The following is a 17,148-nucleotide window of genomic DNA, read 5'->3' on the forward strand; positions in this document are numbered from 1 at the left end:
TCTTTCAGACTTCAGTCCTCCAGAGTTCTGTCTCAGTACCAATGACAAGGGCACGATGTGTGACAGAGAGGAGAGGAGAACAGGAAGGAGATATGCATACAACCCCAAGACAAAGAGATGTCATTGGTTGCGTAACAGGGGCTGTGGGGGCAACAATAACAACTTTGTCCTCAAGAGACACTGCATGAAGATGTGTATGAAGCCGAGTAAGATTCAAGTTAGCGTTTTCTCCAACACCGCTCCTATAGAGCTACTGGGTGTGCAGGCTTTTGTTCCCACCCAGCATTAGCACACCTGATTCAAATGATCAACATCCAGACTGAAGACCAAGATTAATTGATTATTTGAAACAGGTGTGTTAGTGCCACACTAGTTTCACTCTTTGACCTTTCGTTTAAAAATGAGGTGTGTTTTTGCTAAATAGCATTTACCTTAAGAATGCAATGTTTCTTTCTTGACTTGTGCCATAGAGAAGTGTTTGAAAAGATTGCAACTTGTCATTTGTGTTGTGCCATTTCCAGATCCCAGTCACAAAAGGAAGACCATCAGGATAAAGTAGAACACCAACATCTTATTTCATACTGTCTAAATCAAGGCCTTGTATTAAATCATTCTTACACTACTTTTTAATTACACTTTATTTTTGAATTCTTATTTGACTGTGGTATTATGTGGTCGTCTTACAGCAATTGTATAAAAGGCTTGTTTTGGCCTATTATGTAATTTTGTTATTTTAACCTTTTAGCTCTTTGTATGAGGAGTGGTTTTGTAATATCAAAATTGTAGAATTTCTTTCCCTTGTCACATCCTAAAAAACGGTATATCATTGTAATTTTTTTCCTGAGGACACCAGACAAGTTTGTTTTTATTGACAAATGATTAACATTAAGGAACCCAATAGCACTGCACTGCTCATGAAATATAAAGCGTGATCATTTACATTATCAGTGTAAGTATTTAAGATCCTTCCTTCATGTGAGTAAACGCACATTACATTTTTTTAACATATTTGGAAAGAACATATATAATCAACCAATTGGAGCCTAAATAAAATGTTGCATAGTCATCCACATTGTATTTCTGGATATTTTCATTCTGTTCAAAGCCCCCTTTTATATTGCATTATGTATGCAATTGGAATTTGCTCCGCTGATAAGACTGTTATTCAGACACAAGGGGGCAGTGTTGTATTATCAGAATAGGCTATCATTTCCATATCGTAGACTCTATACAGGATTCTTAACCCTAACCTCAACCGTAACCCTTACCTTAAAGGTCATGAACAGTAAAAATCATGTTTTTCATCCAATTGGAGGATATTTGGATGAAACCAGATAAAAGAATGCCGACCAAAATATTAAAAAATGAATGTTGCTTCTACAAAGTTTGATCATAAAGTTACTGGTCCCCGTCCCCATGTCAAACACTTGGATTCAGGAGGCAGTTTTATTAAGGGGATAGGGTGACCTCACCCTAACTCACATTTTAAAAAAAACACTGATGGTAACATGATATTTACCTAATTTAAATAAGTACTGCCTTGTAACTAACATAGGAGAAGGTGTGCTTGCAGAGAGATATGGTTTACATAGCAAGAAAGCTATTCTACTGGTGCCAACATTTGACTGGAGGGTGTTGGCAAATATAATTAAAAGGTTACCTTATTCATCTGTGGTGAAGATCCTTATACTGTGTTTCCCCTTTCATCTGTGTCTGTTGTTAACTAGTTACTGGCTAGTTAGGTCTTCATCTGTGTCTGTTGTTAACTAGTTACTGGCTAGCTAGGTCTTCATCTGTGTCTGTTGTTAACTAGTTACTGGCTAGCTAGGTCTTCATCTGTGTCTGTTGTTAACTAGTTACTGGCTAGCTAGGTCTTCATCTGTGTCTGTTGTTAACTAGTTACTGGCTAGCTAGGTCTTCATCTGTGTCTGTTGTTAACTAGTTACTGGCTAGCTAGGTCTTCATCTGTGTCTGTTGTTAACTAGTTACTGGCTAGCTAGGTCTTCATCTGTGTCTGTTGTTAACTAGTTACTGGCTAGCTAGGTCTTCATCTGTGTCTGTTGTTAACTAGTTACTGGCCAGCTGGTCTTCAGCCAGCATGGAACGAAAGAGGGGACAGCTCGTTCAAAACTTAAATGCAGTTGTCAAGTCAGCACATCCGTCTGTGCTGCGGAAAACCACGTCACAAGAGACCTACCAAACGGGAGATGTATAAAAATATTAACATCATACTTTGATCTGGTTTCCTTCAAATATCATCCAATTTCATGATAAACAGGACCGTTTATAACTAGACTTGAGCTGAAACCACTGCCATCATTATATTTCCCAGCATGCTCTATTGCAGGTTGATTTGAGGAATTGTTTGTTTCAATATCTATGTTTTTACATGTGCATTGATTGAACAATTGAACTTATATTTATTAAATATAAATTATATAAATATGAATTTATTTAATACCTTGCTTTAAACTTTTTAACTTGAATGTCATTTTAATTATGTATGTATAACCAAATAAAATAACCTACAAATTCACAAGGTTGGACATCCCCACTCTGGCTGGATTTCAATAGGAATTGCACCTCACTTTGCAAGCCAGCATAATGTAACAGGTTCCGTAAATAACCCAACACAAGTTAGTTTTAACCATCATTTGGGTTTTCATTCATGTTGGCTTGATCAAGCAGCCGGTCCTTTTTTTAAAGGTCCCGAACAGCCATTCTGATTCCCATGTAAAATAGCCTTTTGAGTGACTAAAATATCAACCATAAAATTTGTTTTGCATATAAATGCTCAAACTTAAAGTAAAAGTATTTGTGGAAAGGTCTGGGACTTCATTGTCTGGTGGAGGGGTTGGGATTGTGGATGGAGGGGTTGGTGGTGGTGGCCCTTGCCCTGCCAGCATAGGAATTGGGGCAGGTTTTAAAGAAGTGGCCCCCTTCCCCACTCAGGTTGCAGGATCATGTTACAGATTCTGCAGACGATGGCCATGCAGGTAGCGCCCAGACGGCCAAGTTGGCCGTAGTTCCTGCATCGTTTGGGAATGCCATGTAGTGGACCGGAGCATGATGGTACTGGGAGATGTTAGACTCCACCCACTCCTGTTGGGTCTGGTTCATCTGAACCAGCCATTTTCGTGCCCCAGTCCAGACATTGTCTTCGTCCAGGACCCTCCTAGCCACTGCCTTGAGTTGCAAAATGGTGTAAACCGAACTTCTATGTCATACTCTTGGATGCTTTTGTTGTGGAATTGGACTGTATAACTATATACTTATGATTATGTGTCTGAGAGTGTAATTACTGTGAAATGGGACTTTTTGTCTTTACAATTCTGTATTTTAATCTAAACTGTTCTAGTAACTGGGGGGTCTTGAAACTGGCTTCAAATTATTCCTGGCCCTGGAGGTTTCACAAGGCAGTTCTCAAAGCCCATACCTCTCTGTAGAACTGCCCTGCTGAATTCCAGGCGGGTCATGGTTTCTGGTCTGGCGGTTGTTATTGCTGCTCAAGTTGCTCCAGCTGCTCCCCAGCGATTGGCAGCGCTCCGTCCTTGGCAGTCTCCTCGATGGGGATTAGTGCCAGCCTCACCGCGTTGTAGCTGTACATCACTCCTGGGTTCATCTCGGTCATTTTGTTCAGGTTGGGTGGGGGGGATTTGAAGAAGGATGGTGTTGATCTACTCCGGTCCTGCAGGGGGAGGAAGGACAAACCTCAGAGTGAGCAGACACACCTGGAAGCCTGTGACCTTTAGGTCAATGGAGGCACTCCCTTGTGGTCTGCTCACTCCAGGCATAGGTTGGTGTCTTTGATCCTTTCTTCATGCCTCTGGTTCTGGTGGTGATACTGTCTGGTCTTTTCTCTCTTTCTGTTGGTCTTCTGCTGGTTCTGGACAGGTCGGTGGTTGCCTAAGGAGGGCAGGTGTAAAAAAAGAAAGGCAGGGGGGGAGGGCTGCAGGCCATGGGTAGAGGGAGTAAGGCCCGCCTCGGCAGCACTCTACTCGCCTCAAGGCCTGCAGTCCGTCATTTCCTCCACAGGCAGCTGGTCTGGTGCTGGGATTTGGGGTGGTCCATGGAGTCAGGTCATGCCGCGGTCAGGCCACAGTTACATTTTTGTCTTCCCCAATTCTTCCAGGATTTCCAGCCTTGTCCGCTGGACCAGTGAGAATGCGCCAGCCGTGGTCAAGACACCGTTACCTTTGCTGCCTCCTGGTCCGTCCAAAGAAAAGGATAATGAGAGAGAGGATAGAGAGAGGGACACAACTCCAGAAAATATCAAACCAGAGTCAATTGCATCAATAATTATACATCTCCCGTTTTGCATGTTTCTTGTGATGCGTTGACTTGACAACTGTCAGAGTTTTGAACGACCCTTCACCCCTTTTTGTTCTATGCTGGCTGAAGACCTAACTAGGCAGTAACTTGCTTTTAGATAGCCATTTTTTTGCTATTTCTGTTGATTTTGTTAAGTTTGTATACTGCAATGTATAATTTTCTTTAAATATTATTGCACAATACATATTCTAGTAGAAAAATATGTACATTATCTTTTACATATTTCAACAAGGTGGGTACTATCACTTTGGGATTTGTGTAAGCTTTTAAGAACCTCATACACTTTTATACAGTTCATTAAAGCAATAAAAACAATTCAACCCTAACTAGTGATACCAGTTCAACAGAACAGATTAACCGGAATGACATTTACTCTCACAGGTGGCCAAAAAGTACTTAATTAAATCCACACCCCTACTAAGCCAAGCCTCCAGTCTTCTGATCTGATCCGTTGGGTCCTATCTCAATTACACAGCATCAACTAATCAACCTTGCTCTTTTTTTACAGATGCCTGCAACCCAGCAGCTGGGTCATCCAAACAACCCAATATTTTTTAGAGTGTAAGCCCTACAAATAAGGCCTCATGAAAAACATTGTAATGTGTCAAATATTAACATTTCCAGGACAACATATTCACATAGAATCTCACTTTTTGAATTCTGTCGGAGTGATAAGATGATGAATGCAACAACCATCTCTCTGTCACTAGCAAATTCAGTCATGTGTTGTAACAATAAAAGTCACTTGAAAGGTCAAGCACTCTGGGAAATATGCAAATGAAGCTTTACATTAAGCAGTGTGTTGATTTAGCACTGTTCAGTGTCCTATAAGGCAGTGGAGGCTGTTGAGGGGAGGACGGCTCATAATAATGTCTGGAACGGCGCAAATGGAATGGCATCAAACACATGGAAACCATCTGTTTGATGTATTTGATACCATTTAATCTATTTTGTTCCAGTTATTTCCACGAGCCCGTGCTCCCCAATTAAGGTGCCACCAACCTCCTATGCTATTCGGATCCACATTTTTGGTGTTAATTTAACACAGGGGAATTTGCTGTGTAGCTAATGGGTTCAAGGGTCAGGGTTAGTTGTAGCAAGCCTAAGGCGGTCTGGGTGCAGAACTGGGAATGTGAATTATGGGCCCACCAAGCCTGTTCCCCAGGACTACCATACCACTATCGCAACTGACTCACTCACTTACTCATACACACACACACACACAAACATTCAGTTGTTTACTTCAGATGGTGTTGTTTAGTAGTCAGACATTATTGTTTAGTTGAAAATGGCCAGTTAGTGGAGTGTAAAAATAGTAATAATATTATTTCTTCCAAACAGAATTTTAAACATGACAATGTTGTTCCCATGTTCTCAATAAAGGCTTTCAATATGTTGTTATATGTCATGATTTATGCATTTCTTTTACTTTAAAATTTCAACCCAAGCCCTATTTATACAACTGACCTCAGGGGTTTGCTGGTGGGGTAAATTGTAACATTTCACTCCTTGTATTTGAGACAAAGTCACACCTTGTCCGTTTAATTTAGAGATATATTACCTATACCAATTTGTAGAAGACCAATGTAAGTTGTTCATACCATATTTTTAATGTTGTAGCTCAAACAATCTCAGAGAAATTGATAAAAATGCAAAAAGTGCACCATCCCTAGTCTCCCCTATAGGCTACATATAAGCCTACATATTTAAATAATATTGAAATCAGTTTCATGTTCATTCAATTTAGTTTTATTTTGCTATTTGGCTACTGTAATTTCTGCCTAAATATATGTCATTATGTGAAGCCTAACATGTGCGCAATGGTATGCAAAATGTTGATTTAGTGCATTATTATAGGCTAAGCATTAGAATAAGCTGCCTGAATATTTGCAGCCAGATGTGATACTATTTCTATAGGAGCTGATCCGTCGTCAGTATTGTGGAATAATTCTAATGTTAAAATAAGATTTGGGTGGAGACAGATGACCCGAGAGCAGCGCTGCCTTTCTTTCGATCCTATCAGTATCGACGCATGCCTCAACAACGCACTTTTTAAGTTCCATCGCTATTGGGAAAACGGGCCCAACCCGCGAGACAACCAACCCGGTCTCCCCTACATGCCATCGGCGTCTGTTACGCGTGAATGATGTTAAAGCTTGGTGGGTTCTCCCGAAGCGCTGTAGGCTAATTCGTGATGTAAACGGAAGTCGGCTAACAATAGTGGGTGGCTTCCAACAACCTGACAGCAGTCCTAGTCTGACACTTTATTCATTGAGCGTTGGGATCCGTTGGGTTTGGTTCACTATCACCGCCCGGAAGGTTGCATTTGGAAAGCTGTCTCTGAAGTGTTTGGTCGGTTTATGTGACTTTCTAAGTGACGTTGTCATTGGATTTTAAGCTCTTGTCATCAGGTAAGAAATATTCGAATAGCCTATGATGGCCATATTTACAGATCTATTTTAAGATGACTATTTTCCAGTTTTATCCATGCATAGGCATTTGCATTTCTCAAATCAATAGCCCATGAATATCCAATTCAAGACCATAATAATCGGAAAGAGTCTGTTGTAATGAGTTACATTTCTGTCAGATTAATATTGTCCTGAAATCGGTGTTTGGATTTCAGTGCACTGTCTACATGGATAGACTACTGTATTTCTTGTAGCACTCAAAAATCAATTGCGCACCGCAGATAGGCTAGTCATTTGCAGTAATATTTTGCATAATTACATGGGGAAATGAGAACACAATCAAGAGAAGGCTTGGTCGATACCCCTGTGAGACAGTATTGAAGAAGATCAGGAATTAGGTCAATAACGAGGCTATAGCTTATTACTTGGAATAGCCTATGAATACTTAATCATTAGGTTATGTTAGTGTTAAACGGATTTGTTTCATCTATGACAACCTTTCCAATAAAGAGTTGTAATTTGAAAGCAATCGAAAGGATTGGAACAGAAAACATTGCAAGCCCAGTAAGCAAAATTAGTTGAAAATGTGTATTTTAGAAATATTTTCCAGACGTTGACATCACCTGCATTTCAGGTGCAGAATGAAAGGTTAGAAATGACCAAAATGTAAATGTAAAACAAACACTAGTAAAGCATGCTGGGTTTTATTTTCTAATAAACTCCACACCCAAACAAGTACAAATTGGTCGGACCAGATCCAAATTTGAACGAATCATAGACGTCTAAGCTATGTTTTACAAGTTTGAAAATCACAGTACAGTAGGGAACATTTTAGTACAGTACAGTACAGCACAGTAGAACACAATAATACAGTACAATACGGTACAGGACAGAGTTTAATTCAGGGTACAGTACATTACAGTACAGTAGAGTTTAATTCAGAGGTGTATGTTAAAGTACCATATAGTACAGTACAGTACAGTACAGTTGAGATGAATTTATTAGAGTACAGTAGAGTGCAGTAAACACAGTAAAGTACGGTACAGTAGAGTACAGTATAGTTTAATTCAGTAGAGTACAGTACAATACAGTTCAGTTTAATTCAGTACAGTACAGTAGAATGCCGTATAGTTTAATTCAGTACAGTACAGTAGAATGCCGTATAGTTTAATTCAGTAGAGTACAGTACAATACAGTTCAGTTTAATTCAGTAGAGTACAGTACAATACAGTACAGTTTAATTCAGTACAGTACAGTAGAATGCCGTATAGTTTAATTCAGTAGAGTACAGTACAATACAGTTCAGTTTAATTCAGTAGAGTACAGTACAATACAGTACAGTTTAATTCAGTACAGTAGAGTGCCGTATAGTTTAATTCAGTAGAGTACAGTCCAGTTTAGTTCAGTGAAGTACATTAGAGTAGAGTAGGGTACAATACAGTACACTAATGTAATTTTCTTTACTGTAAGTCTAGTGTACTCTGTGGTAGTGTACTGTACTTTTCTTTATCGTGAACTGTAATGTACTGTACTGTGCTGCCCAAACTGTACTGTGCTGTCCACCAGCGCTATCTCAGCCTATATTTAGGACAAACGCAGGCTGGTCCAGACATTGAAATCAAAGCCGGTCTAAATCTGAACCAAATATAGACGTCTATGATTGGTTCAGATTTGGTCCGATCCGGACCAGAAATCAACGTCCGAGGACATGACCAAAAAAAGACGTCCAAAAGATGTTGCCTGGTGGTAAATGCTTAGTGGGGGGTAGCCTATCATTAAGGTTGCACTGCAACATGCTTCATTACAGGTTTATAAGGAAGACAATCTACAATATGTAATTATTTTTTAACTCAGGCTTTATTCAAGATATGTTTTTACAACCTTGTATGGGTCCTTATATGGAACCTGTACAAACGTTATGGTGGAAGCTGCACATAAAGTGTAAGTGTTAGGCAACCAATTCGTTTTAATTTAGGCCATGATATGGTAGGTAACCTATATATCCTAAATTGTCATCATAACCATGTTATTCCTAAACAAAAAGTAATTTACTGGGCATTCCGTAAGTGTATGCATATTGCTGTTTGAGAATGAGTTGACTGGAGACTTTTTATATTTGGCCTGAACATTGAGTCAAATGAATGAGAATTATTGTGTCACAGATAGCCATCTTGGAATATCATCCACTGTCTTCAGACACAGGGAAAATTGGGTTTTCCACAGACACTGTTACATTTGAAAACAGACATGAAATGCAGACATTTATTTTTACATGGCACAGCACATACAGTTGAACTGAACTTTTACTGACAGCATTGCAGCGGTGTCATTCTTGGTGTAGCCGAACACTGTTTGGCACCAGTGCTATCTCAAGTTGTTGCTGAATCAGCTGCATTGTTATGTAAGGCACAGATTGGACATGATGAAATATTGTGGGGAAGCTAGAGGGAAGACCATGATGAAGATGATGATGCTCACATCAGATCTTGGCACAATACGATGAGAAATGCAGAGATATTACTCCTTCAAGGAGAGGATAGAGTAGACATGTAAAAACCAAGTACTATGTAATGGACACTTTAGACATTGTAAAGCCTTTCCGGATGCATTTTGCTCTGACACTGTATTCCTCACCCCCCCACCACGTCCATAATTTGCACCCTTTTAAACTCACAAGCACTCTCACAAGTCTAATTACTTATTACACATCCACAATAATCCACGAGCATGAAGAAAATAACATGACGCAAAATATTATTGCTTCTTTCAACATTTATGACATTTTTCATGATTTTTGTTGTGTTCCATTTAAAAGCGTGCTGAGGAAAATATACTGTTTCACTGCATGGACTGGGGATATAGGACAGCCGAAGAAGGTTCTTCAGTCTGAATATCTCATGAGATGCCAACTGACAGAAGTGTCTAATAAGTCTGCAAGGATTAATGGCCAAGTGTTCGCAGTAAATATACAGATGTAGGATCTTCATTTGAGCCAGTTTGCTACAGCAGGAAAAGAATCCTGCAGCAACAGGAAATTATTTTTGGGATCATAATATAATTAATGGACATTTTTTGTAGGGGTTGATATATTTTTCGTTAGGGCCAATCAAGTCTGACATTTTAAAGTGGAAATTACGAACATCAGAAGCCTTTTTTAACCTTGAATTTACTGCAAGTTATTAACATTTTCTGCTGTGCAGGAAAATGTGTAGCAAAATAAGTGTGATTAAATGAAGATCCGTCATCTGTATGAGCTCACATAGTAAAAGGGGAGTGTTTGTTTTGAACTGTAAAGCATTGGATTTGGATTCCACACCCGAGCAGTCCTGTAGAGTGGCCATTGCATGCTGCCTCGAAGTGGGATATTAAATGTCAGTGTATAATAGGTAACATTGTCTTTAGATGCTCAACCATCTCCATGGCACAGATTATGCTGAGGCATCCAAAAAAAGTCAACAAGGAGAACAGTGTTGAAGATTGAAAATGTGTCTGTTTCTCACTCTGGTCTAGCTACAGAATGGACTGTATTTCGGATAGGTTAAGATCAGTCGTTATTGTCTTACCTAGATATTCACATTACATGTGAATATGAACTCACTGCTCACAATGTTATGAAAAAGTATGCAAAAAATCCACAACATGGGAGGAATAAAAATAAGAAAATACCATTCTTTAAAGACGAATATGATGCATTATCCCAAGAGCTACCTTCGAATCTGACATTTTTCATAGTTTGATCTGCATAATAGATGAGCTTCTGAACAAATTCTCAACATAAATGTCCCCTCAACACAAATGGCCCCTTACTTTTTCCGATATCTAAACATCATTTGAACCGACAGCTGCCACACAGTTTGAGACAGCATCCTCTCTCCCAGAAGAAGTAAACACCTTCAGGCAGATATGTTAGCCAGGGTATCTTCTCAGGGAGCAGATGCTGTGGATACATGCTGCTGATCTGCAGAGATGATGCTGCTCAATGCTAAACCATCTCCAATAAATCATCTCCCATGTTTTGAAGTAGGGACACACAAACGCAAATGCATTGTGATGCTTTCATCATGCTGGAGGCCCTTTATTCTGTCTGTCTGTCTGTCTGTCTGTCTGTCTGTCTGTCTGTCTGTCTGTCTGTCTGTCTGTCTGTCTGTCTGTCTGTCTGTCTGTCTGTCTGTCTGTCCGTCTGTCCGTCTGTCCTTCTGTCCGTCCGTCCGTCCGTTCGTCCGTCTGTCTCACACATGCACACATACACTCTCTCCCCCTCTCATTGGTCTCTCTCTCTCTATCTTTCTCTCTATCTATCTCTGTCTCTCTGTCTCTCTATTTCTCACCAGCCTGTGGTTTAGTCATTAATCTGAGAGCGGGCTAATAACCCCATCATCTCACATCCTGTCTCCATATTTTATTACCCTTCGTATGCATTCAAGTGCATCGGGCCATTATTGAATCCCCCTGTTTAAACAACAACCTTGGCACACATCATATGTTTAGTGTTCCGCTCTCCCTAGGCTTCGGCTATCACATTACACTAAACTACAATGGTGCTGATATGCATCACTCTCTCAAAACTCCCTCTAGTCCTTATATTTCATTCCGAGTCGAAACCCAATGACATTAAAAAGACCCCCCCCCCAACACACATACACACTCATGTATTACAGACCATTATTTTAGTGAGTGACCGTTGATTTGAACTATGTATGTTTCACTGACAGCCCTGTCGTGTTAACTGGACATACTGTGTGATATTGCAACAGTCAGACCCTTTGGACAGCATCTTCTATGCTTGCGTGTGTGTGCTCGGGCTAACGTTTATCTGAGATTGAGGGCTTTTTGAAGAATATAGGACAGTTGAAATAATCTGTGGCCATTTCCAGGGATGTTCCATGTCGATGCGTGCTAAACAAACTGTCAGCGGCTGACACAACCTTCCTGATTTAGAGGGCGGGAGGTGGCTTCTGATGGGTCACAGAGAGAGACAAAGGGTCCCTAGGAGTTCACTGGATGGGGCGGATACACATACTATCTCACCCCTGCCCTGGGCAGTATAGCACAAGGGAAACAATTTATTGTGTCAGGCCTATTATTTCCATAAGATTCAACATATTTAGAGAGCGAGCTTGTGTGTCTGCATAGTAGATACCGTAGTCATATAATCATCTTGTTTTTATGATCTTCAATAGCTGTCCTCCCACTTAGATGTCAATATTGTGGTTTTTACATTTGCCTGTGTGCGTCACAACATCCCTGATTTTGCAATGCTCTGTACACTACTACCCTTTGTAATCCTTTGTACATTGCCTGTACATCTAATTTCCAAGTCTGTGTTTGCATACTTTAAATGTCTTGTTCTTTTCCAGTTGACATGTGAACACACTAACGCTACAGTAGCCTACATGAGTCTATCATGTGTGAGGGGAATGGTCTCAGAGGTTAAGTCTAGGGCCTATGGTGTGCACATGTGGGAGGATTCTTTGGCCCCCCAGGTCGAGTTCACAGGCCAGCTAGCCTCCATAGAGATCAGGACAGGATCTGTCAGAAAGTCTCAGATGCAACGAGAGACGAATACCCCTTTCACACTGCTGAGCCAAACCAAGCCAGGCTAGCACGAGCGATGCTGGGCTAAACATGGTTTGAATCTGCTCTATATCTGTCAGCTAAATCTGAAGCAATACATCACTTATAAGCACTCTGAGACCTTTGTTTTTGTTGTACACTGCCCCTGTCCTAACAAACGTCATAAATAGGGTGGGCTACTAAAAGTGCCCCCACCAGTTCAGTCCAGTAAGGTTGCCCTAATTCGTTTTCACAGCCACTCTCACCACCTCTAATAACTATGGTTAAGATTTGGGTAGCATGACCCTAGATCTGTAGGTCCTAGGATCAACAAGGACAGCGTCTAGCCTGACCCCATACCCTTGGAATCCCTTTTTATTGGTGTAGAATGGGGATGCTAGTCTGCGGATGGGGTTTTTGTATGCTGCTTTCATTACATTACATTTACATTTAAGTCATTTAGCAGACGCTCTTATCCAGAGCGACTTACAAATTGGTGCATTCACCTTATGACATCCAGTGGAACAGTCACTTTACAATAGTGCATCTAAATCTTAAAGGGGGGTGAGAAGGATTACTTATCCTATCCTAGGTATTCCTTAAAGAGGTGGGGTTTCAGGTGTCTCCGGAAGGTGGTGATTGACTCCGCTGTCCTGGCGTCGTGAGGGAGTTTGTTCCACCATTGGGGGCCAGAGCAGCGAACAGTTTTGACTGGGCTGAGCGGGAACTGTACTTCCTCAGTGGTAGGGAGGCGAGCAGGCCAGAGGTGGATGAACGCAGTGCCCTTGTTTGGGTGTAGGGCCTGATCAGAGCCTGGAGGTACTGAGGTGCCGTTCCCCTCACAGCTCCGTAGGCAAGCACCATGGTCTTGTAGCGGATGCGAGCTTCAACTGGAAGCCAGTGGAGAGAGCGGAGGAGCGGGGTGACGTGAGAGAACTTGGGAAGGTTGAACACCAGACGGGCTGCGGCGTTCTGGATGAGTTGTAGGGGTTTAATAAACTTTCAGGCAGTGGGGTGGATGGAGTGACGTGGTTACACTTTGATGGACATGATGAACTTCTGAGACTACAGAGGGACAAGGGATGGTCCTCTTCCAGTGGGTTGAGAGGTCCACTCACCACGGGTCTTTTCTTTCACTGACCATTATTTATAATAGAATAACGTTATATTTCCCATAGGGAACTTGGGGAATGGTATCCCATGGGAAGCCATGATGAAGGGCTACATGCCCAGTATGTAATTGATGTCTTGTGGAAGTAAACAGACCACAGATATAGAGATTAGATCATAAAGGTAAACAAACAACTTTTCCACAGTGGCTTTTGGCCTAAAAAAAAAACCCTAGGGAATGAATGTCAGTGTAATGACTAGACACACCACTACATGCGTGTGCATGTCTGCCCAATGCACTTGACTGCATTTGATCATCAACTGACCTTACAATGTGGCCTGGCCAAGTGGAAAGTATGATGGAAAAAGAACTAGTTTTCTTACATGCTACTGCTTCAGTTTCTTTAACTTATTAAACAAGTAGGCTCATGCTTGCTAGGTTAGGCTATTTAAACTAACCTATTGTGTAATTCAAGTCTACATTGAAAGCATACCCTTAATATAGAGTTGAACTTTTATTAATACTACAAGTGCTGTGTATGGTGCTACTCGTCCTTGCTGTATTTATACCTGTGTATTTTTACACATATTTTTCCAGCTGCCCAACATAGCAAACCTTTGAAACCGGATTCTTTCCTATGTGTGTGTGTGTGTGTGTGTGTGTGTGTGTGTGTGTGTGTGTGTGTGTGTGTGTGTGTGTGTGTGTGTGTGTGTGTGTGTGTGTGTGTGTGTGTGTGTGTGTGTGTGTGTGTGTGTGTGTGTGTGTGCGTGTGCGTGTTTTTCTCCCTTTTGAGCTTCCCCTTGTTTTTCATATTCGCCTGGTAAACAAATTAGATGATTACACATTGCCTTGTTCAAGGATGACATGACATTGTAGGCAGCTCACAGTCGCAGTGAGAAGATAAGTGGTTTTCAGGCAGAAATGTCTGTATTGTTTTTTTCTTAATTAAGAAAGTAACTACTGTTGTTGCATGAGTAATTTAAAACGGTCTACTCCAAGGCAATATGTGTTTAAGTTGATATTAAAACTTCAGTTTAGTCTACCAAGACACAAGGGAAACGTGTCAACTTTTCATCTATGATTTAAATACAAGACGTCAGTCTCGGTCAGAGTACGTTGTTTTAAATCTCAGAATATCAGTGCAAAATTGAGGTACAACTGGACGTTCAAGTATGAATAGAAGTAGATGCATTAGGATATATAGTTGCCATAGTGATGTTAATTATAGCAAAATCAAACTCTGACCTGTATACCTGTATTGTCTTATTATCCTGGGCCCGGTTTCCCAAAAGTATCTTAGGGCTAAGTACGTTGTAAGAACCTTCGTAGGAGTGTCGCTAAATCTCAGAGCTGTTTATCCTAAACCATCGTTATTAACGTTGCACTTGAAAACGCTCGTAATCTAACGCCTGACTTTTTTTTGTCCTGCCACCTCACTTTATACATTAAAGATCTCCGCTAAACATAGAATTACACGGTTTATCCGTCTCTCTGTGATCGCCGATAACTTCAGAATAACGTTGACGACAAATACAAATTTGCCAATGTTACAAATAAGTGACGTATACAATGTTGCTTCAAATGAAAACCGAGATGCCTGCACAAAAATATCAACAATAGGCTGTAGCCCTATTTCAATCATATTGAAATACATTTCATGTTCAATCAATTGAGTTCTATTTAGCTATTTCTGATTTGTCTCAATATACACTGTCGACAATTTTATTGAGTTACAGTTCATATATAAGGAAATCCACGATTTGCCTCATGCAGCGTGATACATCTCCTTCGCATAGAGTTGATCAGGCTGTTGATTGTGGCCTGTAGAATGCTGTCCCTCTCCTCTTCAATGGCTGTACAAATTTGCTCGATATTGGTGGGAATTGGAACACGCTGTCGATCCAGAGCATCCCAAATATGCTCAATGGGTGACATGTCTGGAATGCAGGACATGGAAGAACTGGGAAATTTTCAGCTTCCAGGAATTGTGTTCAGATCCTTGCACCATGGGGCTGTGCATTATCATGCTGATACATGAGATGATGACGGCAGATGAATGGCACGACAATGGGCCTCAGTATCTCGTCACGGTATCTCTGAGCATTCTAATGGCCATCGATAAGATGCAATTGTGTTCATTGTCCGTAGCTTATGCCTGCCCATACCATAACCACTCCGGCACCATGGGGAACTCTGCAAACCGCTCGCCCACACTATGCCATACTATCTGCCATCGGCCCGGTACTGTTGAAACTGGGATTCTTGCGTGAAGAGCACACTTCTTCAGCGTGCCAGTGGCTATCGAAGGTGAGCATTCGCCTACTGAATTCGGTTACGACACCGAACTGCAGTCACGTCAAGACCCTGGTGAGGATGGCAAGCACACAGTTGAGCTTTCCTGAGATCGTTTCTGACAGATTGTGCAGAAGTTCTTCGCTTGTGCAAACCCACAGTTTCATCAGCTGTCCAGGTGCCAGTTTTTAGAAGATCCTGCAGGTGAGGAAGCAGGATGTGGAGGCTGCTTATGGTAGAGAAATTAACATTAAATTACCTGACAACAGCTCTGGTGGACATTCATGCAGTCAGCATGCCAATTGCATACTCCCTCAAAACTTGAAACATCTACAGCATTGTGTTTTGTGACAAAACCACACATTTTAGAGTGGCCTTTTATTGACCCCCAGCACAAGGTGCACCTGTGTAATAGTCATGCTGTTTAATCAGCTTCTTGATATGCCACACCTGTCAGGGGGATGGATTATCTTGGCAAATTTGAAATGCTCACTAACAGGGATGTAAACAAATGTGATTACAACATTTTAGAGAAATAAGCTTTTGGTGAACATGCAAAAGTTCTGGGATCTTTTATTTTAGCTCATGAAACATGGACCAACACTTTACGTTTATATTTTTGTTGAATTTCATGGTATGTCAGCTTGGTGTTTGGGGAAACGCATGTTACATCTACAGCCGTTGTAGGAAAGATGCATCAATAAAACACTTGTAAGCCTAAGTTCCATCGCTATTGTGAAACCGGGCCCTGACTGTGTTGTGCCTCATTTTACTTTAGGCACAGTCCTGATATTTCTGCAAGGTACATTAAATAGTACTGTATACGTTTGCACTTTAATCTCGTCAAAATGTCAACATCTCTGTAGTTCTAACCTTCGAAGATCCCTTGCAAGTTTATACAAAAAATAAAAAATGAACTTGTTTCTCTTGACACGGAATTTGCATATTTTCCAAGGCCATTAGTATGATGTGTTTTTGAAATGCTGCCTTACTAACAGCATGCTTTACCATTGTGTGTCCAATTGTTATTTAGCAGCAGGGATACCTCATTGAGACTTCCTCATTGCCAGCAAATGTTGGGAATGCCTTCACTGGCCTTGTCTTAGTTAGCCTCTAGTGAGTAATACAATGGTGGGAAGAATCTTGACTGTGCATTCCAAGCTTTGGTAGGGTTGGCAAACCACCACGCAGGTGGTGTGGGAAGAGACAGAGGCTTTGCATCTGGGTTTGTCATTTGGGTGAAGAGGAAAGTTGACATAAGATCCTCTACTCCCCCGTGCAGTGCCAATATGAAGCATATTTTCTTCCCCCAACACAAGTGTCTGCTTCCCGCTCATCTCCAGAATTATACTGCATGTCTCTGTGGGCCAATTTAGCCAGTTTATGCGATGCATGTCCTTCCTATATTATGGTGGGTAAACATAACACTCATGCCTAAGAAGTTTGATT

General features: G+C 41.0%; 2 protein-coding genes across 7 annotated transcripts in view; both read left to right on the forward strand.

Annotated features, from left to right (window-relative positions):
* The window catches only part of LOC118386114 (tissue factor pathway inhibitor-like), a 35,025-nt gene extending 33,959 nt beyond the window's left edge, over nt 1-1,066 (forward strand). For 2 of the 3 annotated variants that reach the window (XM_035773545.2, XM_035773544.2), the window contains exon 5: nt 9-1,066. In XM_035773545.2, the coding sequence (XP_035629438.1) occupies nt 9-289 (281 nt within the window). In that variant the 3' untranslated portion in view covers nt 290-1,066. The remainder of the gene's footprint in view (nt 1-8) is intronic. The other variant, XM_035773546.2, reaches the window with a different exon arrangement.
* Nucleotides 1,067-6,373: 5,307 nt separating this feature from the next.
* LOC118386115 (calcitonin gene-related peptide type 1 receptor) overlaps nt 6,374-17,148 on the forward strand; it is a 58,115-nt gene continuing 47,340 nt past the window's right edge. For 2 of the 4 annotated variants that reach the window (XM_035773548.2, XM_035773550.2), the window contains exon 1: nt 6,374-6,743. The gene's annotated coding sequence lies outside the window, so the exon portion shown is untranslated. The remainder of the gene's footprint in view (nt 6,744-17,148) is intronic. The other 2 variants (XM_035773547.2, XM_035773549.2) reach the window with 1 other exon arrangement.

The sequence above is a fragment of the Oncorhynchus keta genome, chromosome 7, assembly GCF_023373465.1.
Source record: "Oncorhynchus keta strain PuntledgeMale-10-30-2019 chromosome 7, Oket_V2, whole genome shotgun sequence".
NCBI classification, from domain to species: domain Eukaryota; kingdom Metazoa; phylum Chordata; class Actinopteri; order Salmoniformes; family Salmonidae; genus Oncorhynchus; species Oncorhynchus keta.